The sequence below is a fragment of the Hypomesus nipponensis genome, chromosome 22, assembly GCF_054491055.1.
Source record: "Hypomesus nipponensis isolate SF chromosome 22, ASM5449105v1, whole genome shotgun sequence".
Classification (NCBI taxonomy): domain Eukaryota; kingdom Metazoa; phylum Chordata; class Actinopteri; order Osmeriformes; family Osmeridae; genus Hypomesus; species Hypomesus nipponensis.
In genome coordinates, this window is record NC_140382.1 from 5,315,400 (window position 1) to 5,337,603 (window position 22,204).

At 46.3% G+C, this 22,204-nt stretch overlaps 2 protein-coding genes across 3 annotated transcripts; one reads left to right on the top strand and one right to left on the bottom strand.

Moving 5' to 3' along the window:
* Positions 1 to 286: 286 nt before the first annotated feature.
* Positions 287 to 17,920, top strand: ttc33 (tetratricopeptide repeat domain 33). The gene is made up of 5 exons (XM_084686400.1): positions 287 to 582; positions 829 to 1,063; positions 6,603 to 6,684; positions 10,335 to 10,466; positions 15,746 to 17,920. The coding sequence occupies exons 2-5, from the start codon at positions 840 to 842 to the stop codon at positions 16,121 to 16,123; spliced, it is 816 nt and encodes a 271-aa protein (XP_084542526.1). The 5' UTR covers positions 287 to 582; positions 829 to 839; the 3' UTR covers positions 16,124 to 17,920.
* Positions 17,921 to 18,854: 934 nt separating this feature from the next.
* Positions 18,855 to 22,204, bottom strand: ptger4b (prostaglandin E receptor 4 (subtype EP4) b). 2 transcript variants are annotated; one of them, XM_084686399.1, is made up of 2 exons: positions 21,067 to 22,204; positions 18,855 to 20,265 (listed from the first exon to the last, which is right to left on the bottom strand). In XM_084686399.1, the coding sequence occupies exons 1-2, from the start codon at positions 21,850 to 21,852 to the stop codon at positions 19,690 to 19,692; spliced, it is 1,362 nt and encodes a 453-aa protein (XP_084542525.1). In that variant the 5' UTR covers positions 21,853 to 22,204; the 3' UTR covers positions 18,855 to 19,689. The 2 variants fall into 2 exon arrangements, with proteins under 2 accessions (XP_084542525.1, XP_084542524.1); XM_084686398.1 differs by having other exon boundaries at positions 18,855 to 20,286; positions 21,067 to 22,203.

Consider the following 22,204-nt stretch of genomic DNA (forward strand, 5'->3'; position numbering starts at 1 on the left):
CACCTAAATTTTTTTATTTGAAATTAGAAGCAGACAGTAAGTGCTCTGATGATCTTGAAGAGAATATGAAATTTATAAAATGTTTAAACCATGAACAAGAGCTGTAACACACTTAAACATTTGATAAGACCATATTTGTCACATAGCCTACTAGTTAACGGCAGTGATGGTCTCGTTTGGCCCCAAGATTAAAACGTAGAACTGTTACTTTAAATGTCAGTGTTTACTTTTTAAAAAGCTTCCGGGTTAGATAATTGTTGTCATGTTATAAATCCAATGGATATAGATGGTGAACTGTAAAAAAAATTTTTTTTTTTGTTCAATACCAAAATCTAAATAATTGGCAGGAATTATGGTTAAGTGGTCAAATAGTTTCATCGACTGTCGTATGTGACAAATCAATCGGTTAATGAGGGCGAGTGCAGTTGCTGTCCTCTGGAAACATTAGATCTTGACGAAATCAACAGCATTACCACTTCATGCCTTCATTACCGCTGAGTCGGAATAGGTTACATAGTAAACATTTTCATTTTCACAAGTTTGCTGTCGCTGTAAATTGGTTGGGCTAGGAGAAGGATCTAGGTAAGCACTAATAACTAGTCTGTGTGGTTGCACTCTGCTAGAAGCGCTAGCTCGTCAAGTTGGTCACATACTGTAGGCTACTAGTGCTAGCTCTACAACACATATCTAGCTAGGTAGCTAATGTTATGCCAGTCAAATAAGAATAGGTTACATATTTAATACATACAATATCCTATCCTTGTTGTTTCTGCTAGATACAGACGTATTATGTTTTGTTATCCTGTTTATAAATATGACTTTCTGCAGTTGTCTTCAGCATGGCTTCGTTTGGCTGGAAAAGGAAAGTAGGTGAGCGGGTGTCGAAGGTGGCGGCCCAGCAGTTCGAGGCCCAGGCTGAGAAGGTGGACGACGGAGCGGACAAGCATGACGATGTGGACTGGCTGCACGCAATCAAGAAGAGGCGCGAGGTGCTACTGGAAGACTGCGCCGCCAAGAGCAAGAGGCTTAAGGATGAGGGCGCGACACTGGCGGAGCAGGGCAGGTGAGCGGGACAATCTTTTGCAGGGTACTTTGCTTTGCAAGGTCAGATGTTAAAGGTCAGATCTGAGCGCCGCAGGGCAGATTACATTTAGATTACATGTATTCATTTAGCAGACGCTTTTATCCAAAGTGACTTCCAAGAGAGAGCTTTACAAAAGTGCATAGTTCAATGATCATAACAACGAGATGGCCCCAAACATTGCAGGTAGCCCAAACACGAAGCACACATTGTGAAAAACCAAATAAGTGCCAATGGGAAGAACCAAGAACATGCAGTTAAGTTACAATTAAACAACGTGAACTTCAAAAGTGCAAGAGTGTACCTGTAGAAAAGCAAGCAAGCAACAATAATATAATTCACAGCAAGTACAATTAGTTAAATCAGTTATAACTAACCAACAAGAGCAAGAAGTCCCTCAATAAGAGTCATTGTGTTCCTGAAGGAAACTAACATCGGGTCCAGCAAATCATTCCTAAGTACCGTTGTACTCCCGGAACAAGTGCGTCTTGAGCCTTTTCTTGAAGGTGGGGAGACAGTCAGTGTCTCTGATGGAAGTAGGTAGATGATTCCACCATTGGGGGTCCAGACAGGAGAAGAGCTTGGGTTGGTAGCAAGTGCTCTTGAGCGGTGGAACCACCAGGCGGTTGTCAAAAGAAGGCCGTATAGGTGGCGGGTGGGGGTGTAAGGCTGGAGGAGAGACTTGATGTAGTCGGGTTAAGTCCCGTTCACCGCTCGGAAGGTCAGTACCAGGGTCTTGCATCTGATACGGGCTGTGATGTTAGGTACATAGATAGGTAGGTCAGTAGAGGTGGGTCATTTGAGAGCAATCCAGGGGAGCAGGACCGGTATGCATTTTAGGCCACTGTGAGTAGGCCATTTAGGCAGACCGGGTTTCTTGATAAATGAGGGGCGATGTAATGGCCTTCGATTCTGCTCATTTAACGACGTTCACCATGCGAGTGAGTGTGTATGCTTTCTGCAGGCCAGAAACCTGCGTTATTACTCTGTACATCTCTGAGATGCTATCACAGCTGGAGCCACTGGAGCAATGGTTCTTAACCCTGTCCTTGGGGAACCCCTGTCCTGCATGTTTTAGATGTTTCCCTGCTCCAACACACCTGATTTAAATGTATGTTCGTTACCAGGCTTCTACAGAGCTAGATAACGACCATGCATTTGAATCAGGTGTGTTGGAGCAGGGAGACGTCTAAAGCATGCAGGACAGGGGGTCCCTGTGGACCAGGGTTGAGAACCACTGCACTGGAGCCTTTGTTACTGTAGAACAGGGGTGGTCAACCCTCCTGTAGAAGGACCTGGAAGTGACAGTTTGGTTCCTCCCTCTTTTCAGATGTTTAGTTCTGCAGAATCAATTTTCTATGGCATCTCTCAGTGGTAACTGATGGAACAAGCCAGCTGGAGTCTGTCAATTCAAATGCAGCCTCGCAAACTGATAGATTTATCTGTCAAGACTAGCTGCCAGTAGGCCACAGTGAAGCCGACCATAGTACACCACCAGAGAGAGCTGTTGGCCAGAGTAGTGCATTACCGCAAACAAATTCATTTCTGGGGATTAAAAGCACACAACTAAGGATTGGCATGACCTTGGGCACATTGCCAGTAAGAGCGATCTCATTTATCGGTGGTCCAGTCTCCATGTTATCGTCATCGTAATAAATAGGACATGTCATATTTCAATTTGTTTACCTGAATATGAGGTCCTTTCCAGGCTAGAGTTTTGTGTCGGTAATCTTCTGATCCACCCGACCTTTAAAACAGGTGCACTTCCTATTAGATGAGCTGTGTTAACAGGAGGGATTCATAAGCCATTTACGTATTTCCCGATACCTGTTGGGTCAGTATTAAACACATGCAGTTTGACCATGGTCAGAAAAATATTTTAACAATAAAGCCACAATTGTTTCCACTTGTTTTTGTGGACCTAGGCTAATCATTGTCCTATCATACATATAAATACCCTTAGAGCTCTATAATCTTCTTCATTAGCTTGTTTCACTGGCCGGTTTGGATTGGCTGCATCGCAATATCCTACCCGAAGTATTGGTGTGACGTGCTGAGTTCTTGCACATTTTCCCACACTCACAGGCACACTTTTCTCAGAAGCTATAAGGACTGTTTGCAAACATTTAGCCTGAGATAAGCACAGGAAAGAGTGGAACCAAGCCAAAAGTGTGATTTTTCCAGAGACCTCCAACCCTGGCCTGTGCCACTCCAACCCTGGTCTGTGCCACTCCAACCCTGGTCTGTGCCACTCCAACCCTGGTCTGTGCCACTCCAACCCTGGTCTGTGCCACTCCAACCCTGGTCTGTGCCACTCCAACCCTGGTCTGTGCCACTCCAACCCTGGCCTGTGCCACCAGGAGTTTCTTGAGCACAGACATGCATGAGTTCACTTTTATTAGTCAGCACATCTGAACAGGGACAAGACCCCAACAATCAACTGAAGTTGTAGGAGTCAATCAGGCATGACTGAAACCCAATCCGCAGGCCCACGTCAGTACTTGGCTTCCCGGCTCTCAGTATACGCTGACGTGAGCATTCTGGGACACGGGGCCGCAGTGTTTTAATGTAGAGTCCTGATGTCTCGGCCACAACTGTGGTGCCTGTGACGAAACTAACTGTGGGATGAATGAAAGTCTTTTTTTTTTGTCTAACCCATGCACATACGCACACACACATACGCACACATGCAATTACACGCATCCGAATTGAAGCGTTTCATAAAAAGTGACATTCTGCCTATTGTGAATTTCCTTTCAGTCTCCTGTTTCCTCCTACTGCAGCCAATGCAGTGTGCATGTTGCCCGCAGTGACTTTGTTTAATTGGCTTTGTTAGGAGTTAACTGGATTCGGATTCTGCAGAGGAAATGATGTTCTTCTGGCCTAGTATGGTCAAGCCTGAGTGTGTGTGTGTGTGTGTGTGTGTGTGTGCGTGCGTGAGAGAGATCCTCCACTCCAACCGTCCAGTGTCAATTGGACTAAAGAATACTTAATACTAACAAATCCAAGAGTGCTTCATATAATTATCCCATGCAGTTAAATCAAGAAATTGGTCCTTTGCGAGTCATAGATGAAACAAATCAAGCACATCTCAGTTTGGCTATTTTTGGATACTCTTGTCAGCCTGATTACTAACACACTAACATGACCTAACACAGCATGCTTATGGCTCAAGGTGACCAAGTGTCATCGACACGTCAGAGTCTGCACAATCAGAAGCCTCAATCTCGCAAAGGGGAACCAAACTGTTGTTTTGGCCCGGTTTGATGATAGACTGTTTGTCCTGGTTTGCGATGCCTGTTACACCACATCCTCCAGTGTGGACGTATTTATTTATGATCATGCGGTCGGAGGATGTCTGTCTTCATCAGGTGAATGAATCAAGGCACACACAGGAGGCTGATACGGACCAGATGAGGTGATTGTCTGGTGCGTTGGTTGAGAGACAGCAAGCTAAACTCTCTCAGCCAATATTGACTGACAGCACAGTGTTTTGACAAGAAGACCATTTACACGTAACTGATCACTTTGACCTCCGACTTACAGACCTTTCGTTTGTCATTGGTGGACAGACCTTTCGTTTGTCATTGGTGGACAGACCTTTCGTTTGTCATTGGTGGACAGACCTTTCGTTTGTCATTGGTGGACAGACCTTTCGTTTGTCATTGGTGGACAGACCTTTCATTTGTCATTGGTGGACAGACCTTTAGTTTGTCATTGGTGGACAGACCTTTCGTTTGTCATTGGTGGACAGACCTTTAGTTTGTCATTGGTGGACAGACCTTTAGTTTGTCATTGGTGGACAGACCTTTAGTTTGTCATTGGTGGACAGACCTTTAGTTTGTCATTGGTGGACAGACCTTTTCCCCCCAGAGTCAGTGTTCTTCACTTTCCAGCATGACACATTTGGTAGATGTATTGATGAATGGATTTGATTATTATGTGTTATGAAAATGTGTTACTGTAACACCCAACTGTTTGACTCAAATTTATAGACTGACTGGCGTACTTGACTGGATGACTGGCTTACTTGACTGGATGACTGACTGACTGGCACGCAGACTGACTGGCTTACTTACTGACTGGCTGGTTTACTGGCTGACTGGCTGGTTAACTTATTAATTAACTGACGGCTGAATAACACGAATGCAGCTCTTGACTGCGTCATGAACTACGTATTCCTCGTGGTCAAGGTACAACGACACAACGAGGAGTGTCCTCCACTTATCTGACCTTATTTCATTATTAACCCTAAGCTGTTCATACACGCCGGTGTTTGCTTTTCATAACAAGGCCATAATAAAAAAAAAAGGAACAAAAGAATAGGTGAAACCAGAAGGCTATCTATCTGTGGTGGTGTTGTGTTGCAAGCTCGAGTCCAGCGGCAGGCGGGCATCCAGGGTTTAGGACTGGACTGCCAGACATGCATCTAGTCTCTGTCTGTGGAGGTGGGAGGGTGAGGGAGATCAACTCAATCTAGTCTCTGTCTGTGGAGGTGGGAGGGTGAGGGAGATCAACTCAATCTAGTCTCTGTCTGTGGAGGTGGGAGGGTGAGGGAGATCAACTCAATCTAGACTCTGTCTGTGGAGGTGGGAGGGTGAGGGAGATCAACTCAATCTAGTCTCTGTCTGTGGAGGTGGGAGGGTGAGGGAGATCAACTCAATCTAGACTCTGTCTGTGGAGGTGGGAGGGTGAGGGAGATCAACTCAATCTAGTCTCTGTCTGTGGAGGTGGGAGGGTGCAAGGAGATCAACTCAATCTAGTCTCTGTCTGTGGAGGTGGGAGGGTGAGGGAGATCAACTCAATCTAGACTCTGTCTGTGGAGGTGGGAGGGTGAGGGAGATCAACTCAATCTAGTCTCTGTCTGTGGAGGTGGGAGGGTGCAAGGAGATCAACTCAATCTAGTCTCTGTCTGTGGAGGTGGGAGGGTGAGGGAGATCAACTCAATCTAGTCTCTGTCTGTGGAGGTGGGAGGGTGCAAGGAGATCAACTCAATCTAGACTCAGAACACTCAAATGACTTGGTCAATATCTAACATGATTTCAAAATTGTTCACTGGACAGATTGAATTGGAAATGAACAGATTTTAATATGTGAGTTCTGGAGTTGACTAAAGAGCTTAACATTGCCCCAAAAGTTTCTGCCTCAGAGAACTGACACATTGTAACCCGGGAACAAGTGTGATCTATCGCTTTTTGACACCCCTCAAAAAAAGCCCTTTAAACACTGGTGGTACATTAACAAAGAGGGGAGGCCAAAAATGGAGAAAGAATCAGAACTGGTGGCAATGTTCTGTCACCATTGTGGGGGTGTCAGTTCCCAGCCAGGTTTGGACCATGGAAAGTACAGCAACACTAGGCACTGTCCTTTGCACAGACACACACACCAGGAGCCAACTGACTTTCCACAGTGTGTGAAACCCTGATTCAGAAAATTGATGCTGTGTGTTTGTCTTTCTGTGTTACTGTGTGTGTCTGTCATCGTGTGTGTGTGTGTGTGTGTGTGTGTGTGTGTCTCAAAGGCACTGGGAGGCCATTAAAAAATGGGACGAGGCCATTCAGCTGACTCCAGAGAACCCCCTGCTGTACGAGATGAAGTCACAGGTACACTACTTACACCTCGCTCTCTCTCTCTCTCTCTCTCTCTCCTCTTTCTCTCCTATTGCACCTCCGTATTTACCACCCTCTCATCATACCTGGCACTCCTTCCCTTGCTTCCTCACCCTCTCACACTCTGCAGTCCCATGCTATCTGTCCGTCTCCCTTCTCTCTCCCCCTCCCTTTCACTAACTCGCTCCCTCTCCAAGTCTCCATTCTCTCGTCCCTTTTCCCCATACCCCCACTGGCACTTTACTTCTCCTTCCCCTCTCTCAGTACCCCCCCCCCCCCCCCCCCGCATAGCCAGATAGGACCAGATATAACTACCTTTCAATCTGCCTGCTTTTTTCAGAATATATTGTCAGGGTTTTTTTCTTTCTCTCTCTCTCTCTCGCCCTTACACTCTCTAATTCTCTCTCTGGCTGCCTCTTACTCTGTGTTTGTGCTGGGACAGGACAGACATCTTGTATCAGGTGTGTTCACCCATTCAGCATCTGAGCTGAAAGCAGGGCTTCCCTTTGAAGCTTCCCTATTACAGATTAGTATGGAATGATCTGGCCTGGTTCTGGGGAGATTGGTGTGTGTGCGCGTTTGAGTGAGAGAGTGTGAATGTGAGAGAGTGAGGAAATCGCTACCTGTAGTCCAGTTGCATCTTAGGTGAGGCCCTTTGCAGCTGGAGTTTAATACCGTGTGTGCGTGCGTGTGTGCGTAAGCGCACGAGCCACTACAATGTTCTTGTCATTCACCACTTCTTCTTCAGCGGCCACAGCGCTATGTTTTTGAGGACTTTGGAGGAAGTTGTCGACATGGCGATGACACAGTGCGACAAGCCGTGCACCCTGTTTCTTTGTCCCTGGTCCGTTTCATCTCTGTCTTCCTTTCTGCTTCACTCCTCTCCCCCTGTTTGTTCTGTTTTCACACCTTCATGCGTTACCAGTGAAATAATTACCTTTATTCCGGGGGCTTTAACCTTTCAGCCTGTCTTACATTTTCTCAGCCGGTCTTGTCGACTGCTCTGAATTGACATTCTGTAGGAGTCAAAAACCCATTATTTCCACTCCAAAATGTAACGACGGAAAGATGGCTCTGAGGTTAGGAGTCACGAGGTTCACATTTACATTTATTCATTTCGCAGACGCTGTCCAAAGCGACTTACAAGAAAGAGCTTTACAAAAGGTTTAGTGTCTTTACATGATGTCCCATTTGGTTCCCTCCTGGCAGCGTAGCGATTTGAATTACTCACTCTCTTTCCTATTACCTTCCACTGTGGTGCAGTTGTACAGACAGACCCACAAACATGTAAATAAACACACACACACCTGACTCAGCTGCCTGGCTCGATGCAAGTTTTCTCTGCTCGTAAATGAAGATTTTGATTTGTTTCGTTGCGTACGAATAGCCTCGCCTAAACACGGTCTGCGGCAATAAAAATATATTTTCTATTTGTCTGGTTTGGTGCGAGTGGAGTAGGCACCCAGAGACTGCCAGGGCCTGGGGACTGAAGACATTCTGAGGGCCAGGGAAGGGGCCACGCCACCTTGGTGGAAACCCCATTGGAGATCATTGCCAAATACAGATCTGGGCTCAATAGATCTTGCCCTACACAATGGAGTCAATGAACTTATTCCCAAAGTAATCAAAGATCTAATCCACTCACCGGATTGACCATTCCGAAACCAGGAAGTTCAGATGCGATGGAGATGCAGGTGAGGTCAGCAGAGACACATCAGAAAGACTGGGAGATGCGTGAAGAGACTGTTCACGACTCTGCTCGCCACCTCCGTCATCCCCTTCCTCTCTTGAGCTTCCTCCAGACTCCATGACACTCGCGCTCTACATGTCCACCTGTCTGTCTCTCTACATGTCCATCTGTCTGTCTGTCTCTCTGTCTGTCTCTCTGTCTGTCTGTCTCTCTACATGTCTGTCTGTCTCTCTACATGTCTGTCTGTCTGTCTCTCTACATGTCTGTCTGTCTGTCTCTCTGTCTGTCTCTCTGTCTGTCTGTCTCTCTACATGTCTGTCTGTCTGTCTGTCTCTATACATGTCCATCTGTCTGTCTGTCTCTCTACATGTCCATCTGCCTGTGTGTCTGTCTCTCGGTCTCATCTAATCAACCAAGACCCATCAGCAAATGAGATTCACGCAGAGACAGATTCTTGTATGTCTCTCTACTGTGGATCAAATCTGACATTTCCACCAACTCATCCCTAATGACGCAGTCCTGCCATCTTGCCTGTTCGGTCTGCCTGTCCATCCATCTCTCTGTTTGTCCACCTGTGTGTCACCGTGACTTCCCTTCTGTCATCCCCTTGTCAGCGTGACAGGGCCTGCATCCTGCCCTCCTGGCCCCTGACCACAGACCTGTCGGCGCCCATCCCAGTCCATGCCAGACCGGTCTGCCTCCTTCTTGCCTGCCATGACTAGCAGGCCACCCTTCACTTCCTCCACAGCCCCGCGCAAATTCTTCCGCTTCTCTCTCTGCGAGGATGCCCAGTTTTCCCCCGAGCATGACGTCACATTCCAGAATAGGGGCTTTTAACATTCCCTGCAGATAGAGCAGTATCTTCGACCAACATTCTCTGCTCTCCTCATGAGCGTGAGAGCTTTAACATAATGTAAGGAGTGTGTGTGTGTGTGTGTGTGTGTGTGTGTGTCTGTCTGTCTGGTCGGCAAGACTACAGTCTCCACGGCTAGCTAATTCCTCACATATCCGTCCTAGACCCAATCCTGGCCCCGATGAGGTCACTTAAGGGGAAGGTTAGCAGCTCTGTGGCCTGGTCCTCAGCTGGCCTTGTGCTCTCACAGTGGGCGGTGGTCCAAAGACATGGACGGATGGGGAGATCACAGCCTGGATATGCCCTCTCTCCCCCCTCTCTGTCTTTCCCTGTTGTGTCCCTCTCTTCCTCCTCGCTCCCCCTCCATCCCCAACTCCTCTCTGTCTCTCCCCCTCCATCCCCAACTCCTCTCTGTCGCTCCCCCTCCATCCCCAACTCCTCTCTGTCTCTCCCTCCTCCTCCCTTCGCTCCCCTTTTTTGCCGGTTCGTAATAAAATAAAGTCTTGACGGTAGCTGGCCTGCTAAGGCTGTTATGAATCCTGGAACTAGACATTTAGGCAGCCTTGTGACGTCACGTAACCCCTTATCACACCACTCACCGGGGAAGGACTATCCATCAAAAGACATCTCTATCTCCGACCCACACACACACACACACATATACGCACAACCATATTGAGTAACACACTGCGATCAGTGGTCCAATGCTGTCTGATTCGATTTTCAGACGACTGAAATGGTTCACATTCCTCAGCGGTTGATGTCATAGGTGCTGTGTGACAGAAAGAGCATATCTGACTGACTTTGGTAGGGGCAATCATTTCCCCGCTAACCTAAATAGAACCCTTCTTGTCAGTTAACAATGATGTATGTGTCTTTTTCTTACTGTTTACTGTTACTTATCTCAAAGGCTATATTTTTCTATCTTACATTTTTTTTTTTTATGACGTCATGACAAATTGCACGCACACACACTTAGACGAGCAGCCGCCCTTCGTCGTCCATTTCCTACATTATGCAGTAGCTCTCATGCACACGCCATTGCGCACGCAAACACCACCCTCTGACCCCTGACCCCTGTGTGACCCCCCCCCCCCCCAGGTGCTGACGATGCTCCAGGAGGTGTTTCCGGCGGTGCAGGCTGCGGAGATGGTGGTGAAGCTCCGCCCCCTGTGGTGGGAGGGCTGGCAGACGCTCGGCCGCGCCCAGCTCAGCCTGGGAGAGCTCGACCTGGTGAGGATGGCGTCCAGTCAGCCTCCAAAAGTGCACCTCCCAAATGAACCGCGAGCTTACCGCCATATCCATTCTGCGTCCAGATCGGACAGATTTATAGTCGGTGGCAACTCCACGCGATTTGGGGGGGGTCAGTTTAAGAGACCTGTTCCTTTATGGTTCTGCTTTTCTATCGGGGAGAGTTCAGCTTTTTCTCATCACACAAGAGAAAGACTATTTTGACTGTGTCTTATCTCTATGTAACAACCCCACCAGCCTAACGTGTGTCAGGGAGTCCTGCCAGGTCGTACTTATAACTCAAACCAGATCCCTGCCCCTCAGATAAAGTGCTTCTGTCAAAGCACACCCTTGAGCCCTGGGCATGGAAGATTACCGCGGTGCCCCAGAACGCATGCCCAAACGTGCCCCTGGTGGCGTGAAACCTGCCCCGCCTCTGCCGGGGCACTCGGCTGCTTCGTGGAGGGAAAAAAGGGCTGTCGGTACTCCAAAAACCCCGGCGGCCAGTGGCACTGTTTGTGCGTGTCTCCCCCCAGTACCTCCCCAGTCACATGGCTGTCAGGAGAGGGACCCGGGATGACAATAGGAAGTGTTGAAAGTTACCCAAGCTTTGACGACGTTGGTCAAACACACACACACATGCAGAATGGAGGCATTATTCACTCACAACACAAACATGCGTGTACGAATCAATATAGAGAGAAGGTATGAGGTTGACTGAAAATATGCCTTGTCTATTTATAGAGGGGCTTGTCGAGTCAAGTCGCAGGATAATCGAGTAGTACCGGTTTTGTACAGGGGAGAGCAGAGATTCTGCTCATTTACACAAATACACACACACACACACACAGAAATACACTAGTCTCTGTCAGCCTTTCGTTTGACCCATCTCGCTCTTGGTCCATCGCTCACCGTTGCTTTAGGTTCAGGTCGAACCCGGCAGTACAGCCAATGAACAGCCTTTAACAAAATGCAGCTCTCGTCATTAGAATTCCTCATTTAGATTGAGGTGAAAAAGGAAAACAGGCCATCAGGCCGTAGGGACAGTTCTGTCATCAGGGAAGCATTGCCCAATGATGGTGGAAAGAGAGAGAGAGAGAGAGAGTGTGAGTGAAACTTTAGGCAGGGATGGGATCAGGGGGCTCGCATTTGTTTTAGAAGAAACTATGTTTTTTTTTGTTGCTAATTTTCATAAACACTAACCGTTCATCATAAGACAAGTCCAGACCGGTTGTCAGTTAATTGATCAAAATCCTCACTTTGAGAGTTACATTTGAAATAGCAATTCCAGTTTTTCTTCTTTACAATTGTATAACAGAGCAAGTCCCAGAAAGCACACGCTCCAGGAATGCTTCCCATAAAAGACATCCATTGGGACTGGTATGACAAGAGATTATAGACTGGCATATAACAGGGAAAGGCCTGGGTGATCAAACAATAAGATCCACTTGTTTTCTTGGGTGTGGTGGAGGAGTTCTGCAGTGATAGACTGCAGAACCTCCTGGCTCTATAGAGCATGGGGGTGGCTGAAGACTGGAATCTGGAGGACAGGCAGAGGAGAAGCAATCAGTAGCATGTTTTTCCATGGACTTTTAATCCAAACAAATGGAAGGATGACCTGTGTGTCCTTGGCTGGGCTGGCTCTTGGTCTCCACGCCTGGTCCTTTCCAGGTGCTTTCTCCACAGGCTAGTAGCAAAGCCGGGGTCCTTTTTCAAGGCCAGGCTCTGTGTAGCGTAGTGGTAGACTCTTGTCACGGTTAGGTCAGGGATCCGAGTGGGCCACAAATGTTTCTGTATGGACCTCGCTTGGGGAATAGGAGCATAATCAAGCCGAAACAGGAAAGGGCCTTTCCCAAATTGTTGCCACCATGTTTGAAGCACAGAATTGTCTTTCTAACAGTAACATTTTATGCTTCGGCATGAATAAATCCATTCGAACTTAAGTCTCTTTCCCGAAACCACAAAAGACCGTCTCCTTTGTTAATGTGGCTTAATTTAAATAAAGAGGAGGGGAGGGGGGGTGGTAGTGTATCTGCAAGACAGCTGTGTGACTCCTGTCCAGAGACTACGATGGACACTGGATACATATTTGACGCGTTGAAGAGAGCAACTCTTTTGGCCACTTTCACAATGACACACTGGTCCACACATACTGGCTGCTACTTAGTTAAACACTGATCTCTCACACTCAGCAGAATAGAAGCCTGCTCTTTGTCCTTAATGATTGATAACCCAAAACCGCCACCCCCCAGCACAAGATGTTGTTTTCCTCTGAAATAATGGACCATGCTTAAGAATGCACTGCTGAGAGCGTCCTTTTCTCAGAAGTGACAGAGCGACGCCTCGGTGAAAACGTCACATTGTAATCCAAGGACTTCGACCTAGGCTACTCCTCCTCCCCTATGGTCATGATCCAAGATGCTTTGAAGTCGTCGCCCTATTTGACTCTTTGCAGACGTTTCACTTTCAGACACTGCAAGTGGGTGCTTATGTTTCATGAGGAAATATCCCAATCGCATTTTCAAGCATCCCTCTCTCTCTTTTCGTTTTGAATGAATCTTCGTAACTGCCACCCACCACCACCGAAAGTTATTCCCCGACAGTTATCGGACGTGGGCATCTCATTAGGTATGCTGCAGCGAGACGTTGTTGGTAAAAGCAGGGCGATGCATCTTGAAAGGCGGACCGATCGTTTAAATTACGATCAGTCGACATTTGGAAATTCATCAATCACCGACGAACATAGAACAAGGGGCGTATGATTCGGCGATTGTTATGGCCAGTTCCTCCGCTTGACTTATTAGCCAAGAGGAGAATTTGTGACCAGTTTTGAATCTTTAAAGGGGCCATTTACTGATTTCATAGGGTATTTCACACTGTTCCTTAAGGTCTCTGAATAGGGTATGTAACATTGGGCTGAAAAGGGCCCGGGTGCTGTTCTATGCTCCCTAAAAAAAAAGATATATTTGTGAATTTAGTTTTGTTGGGTTTAGTACAATGCCACCTTATACTCAAAAACATCTCTAGAGGATGCATATGTATTACCTTATTCAAATTGAAATGAGTGACACTTTTAGAGGGTTCACACACAGGCCTCTATTCAGGCTAATTCAGAGTTCACTTTTACATTGATGTCAAAAGTTTGTGTTTTAGCAAAAAGGGAATGTGTCCAAAAACACGTACTGAGTAGAAGTTACATGACATAGGCTAAATCAAATACATCTCTGGTTCACCATAAACAAAGATAAAACCTGACAGTAATCTCACAAAATTGTGTACTCCATAAGTATGTAATCATGTCAATGCAATTTAGACCAGTCCAATGGATTCATAGACCAAGAAAACATGGGGTCTAGACACCAAGATTACTTGGCTAGGTTAAATAATGAAGGAGTTAGGATATTTTAAGGGCTGCCTGCCTGCCTGCCGATCTTGTACGCCATCTTGAAACTTACACCTTTCTCTCCTTTTTTTGTTTGTTGGTAAACCATTAGTATATAATTAAAGACACATAATACTACAAAAACAGCTGAGAAACCTTGATACGTTCATCTCCCGTCTTCAGCAGGGGCGGATCTACCGGGGTGGCATGGGGTGCCACCTGCCACCCTAAACATAGCCTTGCCACCCCAGCTGCCACCCAAGTTGGCAGCTTTGACAACAAAGAAACACAAAGAAGGCGCAAACTGACCATAGACGGCTTCAACTCAAGGAAGCAATCCTCAGCACGGAAAGCAGACCAAACCGGAGGAATGAGGTGTTCAGCAATTATCTATTAATGACTACGAATAATTAGAAAAGTGCAGGGATAACAGAGTTGCAACGTTACTTTTCCTGTTGAATTGAGGTTAATCACATTAACTCGTGAATGCTTTGGGAAGGCAAAAACAAAGATGACCATGGTAAAGTTAGTTGGAAGTTCGATATTCAACAGATATTCGGACGCCCAGTAGGCCATTGTGTTATTTTAACCGGTGTTGGCACTGCTACGACTGTCCGCTTAGCCAATGCTTTTGACTGCCTAAACAACGCGTATGTTTAGGGACCGTCAACAAATTACAAATTTCAAAAGTCAATAGCTTTTCAACAACTTGAACTAGGAGCGTCAGAATAATGTTAAACTGTTCAAGATGTATGCATTCATGCAGCACAGCCTTTATTTTGTTAATTTTCATCTCAGGTTGTAAAAAAATATATTTTTATTCAAAATTCATTCAAATTCAAATTTCAATAGCTTTTGTGACCTATAATCCTCACATCTTCAATCCTCACAGTGTTCACTGACTATGCATACATGTTGCACAGCCTTTTGTTTTTTCATCTTTATCTCACACACTTTTGCCATGGGGTGGCACCCCTCAAAATCTCTTGCTACCCTCTTGCCACCCCATGAATATTTTTTGAGATGGTCTTCGGGTACGAGTCTTTGGATAATTTTTCAAGTGACCTGCATAGGCTCATTATAGAAGCCCTGCCCACAATAAATTACTTTCATGAGTTCTTTTCTGACACTCTTCAGCGTTGTTTCGAGTGTACAGAGTCTCAGGTGGGAGACGTATTCATTGTAGATGGCAAAATAAAATGAGAGATTATTTAGGCTTAGTATTAATATTTCTAACAAGGTTTGAAAAAATCCATCACAGGCATTGTGACTGATCACTTGTGAAACTGTTCTCCATAATCTCCCAGAACTGTATTCCCTCATAATAATTCCTGTCACTTTTAACATTTCAACAGTCAAGTGATTAGAGAGGCATATAGGACTATGGCATTGGGTTTCTTCTGCCACTGGCTGTGATTTATCACCACAGCGATCGATGGCACCGAGCCTTCAGTTTGCTCTAACAGATCTTAAACCACCTGATTTAAGAGTTTCAATAAATAGGTCCTTGGCTGTCTGAAGCATGGCCCCCGAACCTTCCCTATCCTCAAGCTCCCTGACCTACGCAGAGCACAATTAGATTGTGGTCATCCCAGAGGGTCATAATGCCTAGCAACCTGTGTTGAGTGACGACACCAGAACAGCTCAGAGTCATTAACATCCTTATTGCATTAGTGTCATCATGCCCATGATGATTCAACAACATCAAATTCCTGTTCACCTAGTCACCACCAGGCACCACCAGGCACGCATCGAAATTCCTCGGACACGCGCCAGTGGCTCTGTCCTTGAGCAACATGGAACAAACGAGAAACGGCCTCAATCGCAGACGGTAGAATGTCCAACCGGAATGTTTCTGACCCTTTTCTCCTCCACACCATCCTTGCATGCCCACCCTCAGGCCGTGAGGTCCTTCCAGATGGCAGTGCACCTGTGTCCGTCAGAGCGCCCCCTGTGGTCGGAGGACCTAGCTTGGGCTCGCCAACTGCAGCAGCGCCGGCAGGCGGCCCAGGACAGGAAGCACAGAGAGGAGGAGGCGCGCCAGGAGGTGCTCCACGCCCCGGAGCTGCAGGAGGACTACGACTTTGAGTCGGACGAGGTGCTGGCGGCGTGCACGGCGGTGGCGGAGAGACAGAGGCGCTACGAGGAGCTGAGGAGGACGGCGGTGGTGGTGGACGCGGAGGGGAACGCCAGGGAGGTCCCCGCGGAGGAGGCGAAGGGGGACACCTCGACGTCTTCCCCATCCAAGGAGCAGTTTGTCAAGGCGCGGGGGCCGTGAGGTTGGGTCTTGAAGGCCTTGGTCGATGACATAGATCGAGTCATTAAGGTCTGTTCAATTCCTCTCACGGTTTGCCCTTAAGGGGCTGATCCATAGACTCCTTGGTGTTGGGTGTGATCAGTCGAGCCCACCCACCAGTCATTGATCGTGGACTGCCAAGCTCTATAGACCTACGGACTTTTCTGAGAAACCTTTGTTTGGGTTTAGATTTCTTTGTGTACTTTGTGTTGTGTATGTTGTTGTTTTATTTGTTGTGGTATAGGATCGTGTGAGACAAATTAGACATATGTACTCTGTTGTTTATGGGCTTTTTTTTTTTTTTTTCTAGGTTTACGTTTTGTCAAAACCCTTATTTTGTCAATTCTCCCTATGCAGAGACTGGAGCATAGCAGAAGAGCATAAACACATACTTTCTGTTATCATGTATCCCCCTGAGAGGTCAACAACCACTGGCCAGTATCAGATTTGTCTTAAGTTGAGTGGCTTTTCTCTTTGGAAAATGTCTGTCTTTCTTGTCACGAACATACCGTATGTTGTCTTTTAAACTGTCACAGCTTGAAACTGACAAGTATTAAAGCAAATGACTGGAAAACTCCTTGAAAATTCCCCATGAAAGTCACTTGTACCAGTCAAAGTTTGTGTCCCATGCCTTAACCTTAATTGCAGTTTAATGCAAGATAAAGCTGCTGTTGGATGTATAGCTTCAAAATTAGACAAATAAGACAATCTTATCTTGATCTCCATGACAGAGGGATTAAATGAGGATCTTTGAAAAATAATATTGCACGATGATTCCCAGAATTCGACTTGAGCCTCGGAACGTGGTGTGTCATAAGAGACCCCCTTGGGGAGATGGGGTGGGTGCTGCTAAAACAATAATCTCCAGCTAGGTCTGGAGCGACTCCACAGAAAGCTTTGCACTGATTGAATGGCCATGCTTAAAGGGCCACTGCTTGAACACTCATTGCGTGTGAGTGGCGGGGTCTAATAGCAGATCCTTTTTCCCCAATGCTCATACTAAATCGGGTTGGTGTGTGACTTGCGACAGGCCAGACGGTGGAGGGTTGAGACTGGCATGAGGGCAGGCAGTGCACGAGGGGAACGGAGGAACCGCGTTCATTACATTCATCAGAAGGCGGCGCATGTGTTCGTTAAATTCATATTAGGCGCAGTGTTGTCTTTCATGTCTCTGGTGCCCAGTACAACGACACTTTTGTACCAGCCCACCCCTCCAGAGGGGTGATTAGGCCCCTCCTGTGGAAGACTCCAGGACTTGAGTCGACTGCAGATGGTTTGGGGCCGCAGCCTGGTGTTGGGATGGATTTATTGTATAATTCTAATGGCGGTGAGGATTATCAGGTGTTTGGATAAAGAGATGAGGAATACAGATGACACCAACAGCCGGTTGCCATGCCATCAAAGCTGCTGCTGCTGATGATGATAAAGGGCACTAGTGCAAAGAGGCCAATGGTAGGAAAGAGCAGGACTATTCCTCGAACGATCAATAATATTACCCCGCCACCGAGTTAAGACCATCGCAGAAAGGTTGCCATAAGAAAGAGAACTTAAATGTAGTTTTGGCATAGTATTTTTTAAGTATGTTTTTTTTTGTCAAATAAGGAAGTAACCGTGATTAGGATATGGCATAGCCATTTATGTTTTTAAAATGTGAATGCTGATATTAGCACATGGTGTGATAAATACAGTAGGCCTATGCTTGTTCAATAATCCGCTCGTTTGGCCTCCAAAATGTAAACGTATATTATTTATTGAACTGAAATAAATGTGTGAAATCTTGCTTCTATTTTTTTTATTCTTTATCGACCAGAAATTTCCACTGTAAATGTTGAAATGATATTTTGAGCACAGCCTTTACATTTATCAAACTATTAATGGAAAAGTTGATCATCCTATTGTCAAAGTCATGGACCGTGTGCATTTAAAGTATTTCCTCACATGACTGCAGCGCATACATTTGATATGTAATAATATGTAACATCCATTTGATATGATTCAGTAAAGATTTATTTGCTAGTCTGGTCTGGCCAATAACTGCTGAAACAGAAGGTCACTTTTAGAGCATCCTTGTTCAGAGGCCAGAGGAACAAAGGGCCCAAGTACAATGTGGACAAAATTTAAGCCTGACACTGTGGACAATAGGCTATGTTGGAAGTCCTAAAAATGTACAATTGTCAACCACCTAGTTCTCCAGTCCAGACAGACTGCACAGTTGAGATGGATTGGGCAGTTTGCAGTCGCAGTTTAATGCAATGTTAATTATCGCTGTCAATCACTATGGTATATGGAGGTGCTGTAACTGTCAACCCCACAATGAATTGTAGACAGCGTGCTAGTGGAAGAACACACAGAACAGATTCAGGACTAAATAGGACTATTTCTAAGGTTGTAACCATCAACCTTTTTGTACAGTGTGTATTACACGACACACGGCTGTTTTTTCAGGGCTATCAGGGCTATCAGGGCTATCAGGATTGCGTTAATAGCCGAGGTGATTCAATACAGATCCGCGACAACGTCTTGATTAGACGATGACTAAACTTGTGCAGAGAGATAGTGATAACGGTGATGCACTTTCACACCTGAGAAACTTTCATATTAATATCTTAACTTCTTTAAACAGAATCACTCATTTATTTTTCATTTCCTGTGCTTTCTGGGATTCACGCTCAGCAAAGCATGATGGGCTTGTGGAAAAGAAAGTCAACAGCAATTTGTTCTTTTGACATCCTTTACTCACTTCACAAAATGTCAAGATAGGTCAACACAAGGGACAACATGGCATGGGATTATTATATTGTAGTCAATAGATTTGTTGGTACCCCATACCTCATGCAAGGTTGTAGAAATGCATGTCATTTAAAATGATGAATTGTTTACAAATGTTTCTGAAGTAGCCAAAGCTTGCCGCCCGTCTTTTAATCATTTGTACAGTACAGAGTTGTCAAACCTTCTCACAGAGAAGATAGGTATTTTTCGATTTCTTAAATAACTTAAACATGGAACACACAATTCACATTGTAGCATGACTATATAGTATTTGAATGTCATTCTTGAGCTTATGTCAGAATGCCTACTAAGCCTGTGGTTGCTTAATTGACCTTGCAGTGGTTTTAAGTTTCTAAAAATGTGCTGAAATTCCCCTTAACAATTGAATGTGTAACTGAAAATAATTGGGTTTTGTGGCTGAACACCATTGATGTGTACTAGTACGTTGCATTTATATTGCAGTAGGACTGTGACATGGAGAGACACATTTAGGTTTTTAAGAATAACATTATTCAATTTGTATATTTTTGATGTTCGTTTTGCCTGACGTACAGGTCAGTCACATGAATACAGCAGTCTTTAGTCTTGAAGACACAACCTCCTGAGTGGCCTTAAACGAGCCTACCCATAGTCCTTTATGTTTCAGCTGCATTCGCAATAGCGTTCATGTTACAGTCAGCTGCCATTCAAGTTCAACCAGCAGCAATTCCTCTTCTCCTTTTAAGTTCAGTTGACCAACCACATGTGCGATGGGTGGTTAGAGTTCTCAAAGTACAATGTCAGATGCATTTCTCCTGCAAGTTCGAGGTCTCGTCCGTGAAGGTGACATAAAGAGCTGGGTCCTTCGAGGGCTCCAGGGGTAGCCTTTCCATCCCACCTGGCGTTCCCGGCGTCTTGACCTCAGACGTGGCCAGTAATGGGTCCTCTTGCTCCCTTACCGTCTTGAGGTCCTGGAGAAGGGAGCGCTCCACTGCTGGGGGGCTGGGTCTGCCCAGGCCCCCGGGATTGAACCCACCGGGCCCAGAGTCAGAAGCCTCGGGCAGGTAGAGAAAGGTCTGCGAAGTGCTGATGACCTCCTTCAGCCCGGGGGACACCAGCGAAGGGCCGTCCCGGGACACGATGGACGACGAGCAGTGGCCGTCGACGCAGTCGAACTGCCCTCTGGCCTGGCGGCGGCCCCGGCTGCCCATCCTGCAGAACAGACACTTGATCTTCTCCACCAGCTTCAGGACCACGGTCCTCCTCAGCAGGATGTAGATCCACGGGTCCAGGATCGGGTTGACCGAGGCCATCCGGATGGCTTGCAGGTCAGGGTTCTCGGCGATCGAGACGTCGTCCACCTTGGCACGGGACAGCTGGTTAACGAAGATCCGCAGCTGAGGGTGAGAGGTTGCAAGGTTAGTATGCATTCCTCTGTGGCGGCTGAAACGTAGAATACTGATAGAGGTGAAATATAGAGGTGTGCTGTGGACATTGTTTGATATGTAGCTCATTATTATGTATGACTATGTTTCTTTGATCTGTAATCTGTATATATATGTCTGTATGAGTGTATTTGTTAATTGTTTGAATCCTGGAAGATTAGCCCTTGTAGGGCTAAAGGGTATCGCAATAAACTAATTTCTGCTCAGAATGTTGTGGTGATGTGAAGTGTTGCTATGCTGTGTAAAAATGCGAGTGTCTCTGGTGTGTAGAGATTATATTTTATCATTCATATTAGAGCCTCCTGCATTTCCCTTGATCTTGTACTGTGTGTACCCAACACAGAAGCAGTGGCAAGGAGCCAATGAAAACACAGCTCTGTCTCACATTAGTTATCAGTCATAAGCAAGTTTTTGGCCATTGGTTGCCCCTGGAGGCCAATCAACAACCTTGTCAAAACATGTAAACAACTGTCAGACTCATGGTGAAACATTACAAAAAGACAGCGATAGTGAAATATGAGTGAGGGTTTTAGGGTTTCGGTTTCTCTCTGGATTTCCAGTATCCCCCCCACCCCCTCCCATTTTTGCATGATGTCAATCATATCAATTTAATATATCAGCAACTCTTCACTGCTGAAATATGCCAAAAAAAAATACTTGAGCCCGCATGTTTTTATTGATTAATTTCCTGACTTTGATTAACACCCAAAGCCATGTACATTATCAACTTACCACTAACGGTATTGAGCAGATGAGTACTGTGGCGGAAGTAGCTATGAGCAGTATGACCATTTGTATCTCTGCCCCAGCCAAGCGTCTGAAACTCCGCCTGCGCCGCAGGTCCGCGATGCGCCCCTGGTCCGTGCCCAGCGAGGTCCTGCGTATGAACCGCTTGTGCATCATGATGAGCGCCCCGCACACCATCACGTTGCATATGACAGTGGCCAGGACCAAAAACGAATTCACACCAGCGTACATGTAGGAGAAGGTGGCGTGAGTCGAGTCGTTTGTCCGCCAGTCGATAAAGCACCACGTCTTTGGATACTGGAGTTTGACCTCTCCAAGACCCATACTGGGCAGCGCGCAAAAGAGAACGTTTGAAACGTAGATGGTTACCAGTGTCAAGGCGGCAAGTCTCTGGTCAACGTAATGGTTGTAGAAATAGGCATGGTTAATGGCCAGGTATCTCTCGATGGACATGGCGAAGACGATGCTGAGCTGCACCAAGAAGAAGAATAGGAGGATAAATCCAGAGTACTGGCACAGCGACTGTCCCCCTGGCCACTCGCCCTTCATGTAGGTTGCGATGGTGACGGGACTGGCCAGGAGAGTGCCCAGGAGGTCAGTCACTGCGAGTCCGCACACGAGCGTGTAGAATGTGGTCTCCTTCTGTTCCTTCCTAGTTTTGCGTAGCACCACAATGGCGATAACATTCCCCACCACCCCGAATATGAACATGATGACTGGGATGGTGGGATCCCGGGACTGGGGCTTTCCGTTCTCGGTGGTGTTATTCATGTCTGTGTGACTATTCTCTCACAGTCTTTGCGTAATTCTTGTCATTTACTCTCCTTCCCTGCTCGCGCTTGCTCTTAGCTTCCTCGCGGTTTCTCCAAGTTGTGCAATGAAGCGCTGAGCCATACCTCTCCAATTTCCATGTTCTTTAGTTGGCAACGTTATTCGCTCTTTCAGTAAGACTCCAGTGAGAACTCTTTTGGCTTGACGTAACTGCCGACAGGAGTTTTCTCTTCGATGTGACAGTTTAACTGCTTTGACTGGGAGTTGACAGTGTCCTGTGCGCTTGCTCAGCCGTCTGTGCGCCGAGCTCTCTCCTTGCTATTGTGGACTATTCCTCTGCGCTCCTGACTAC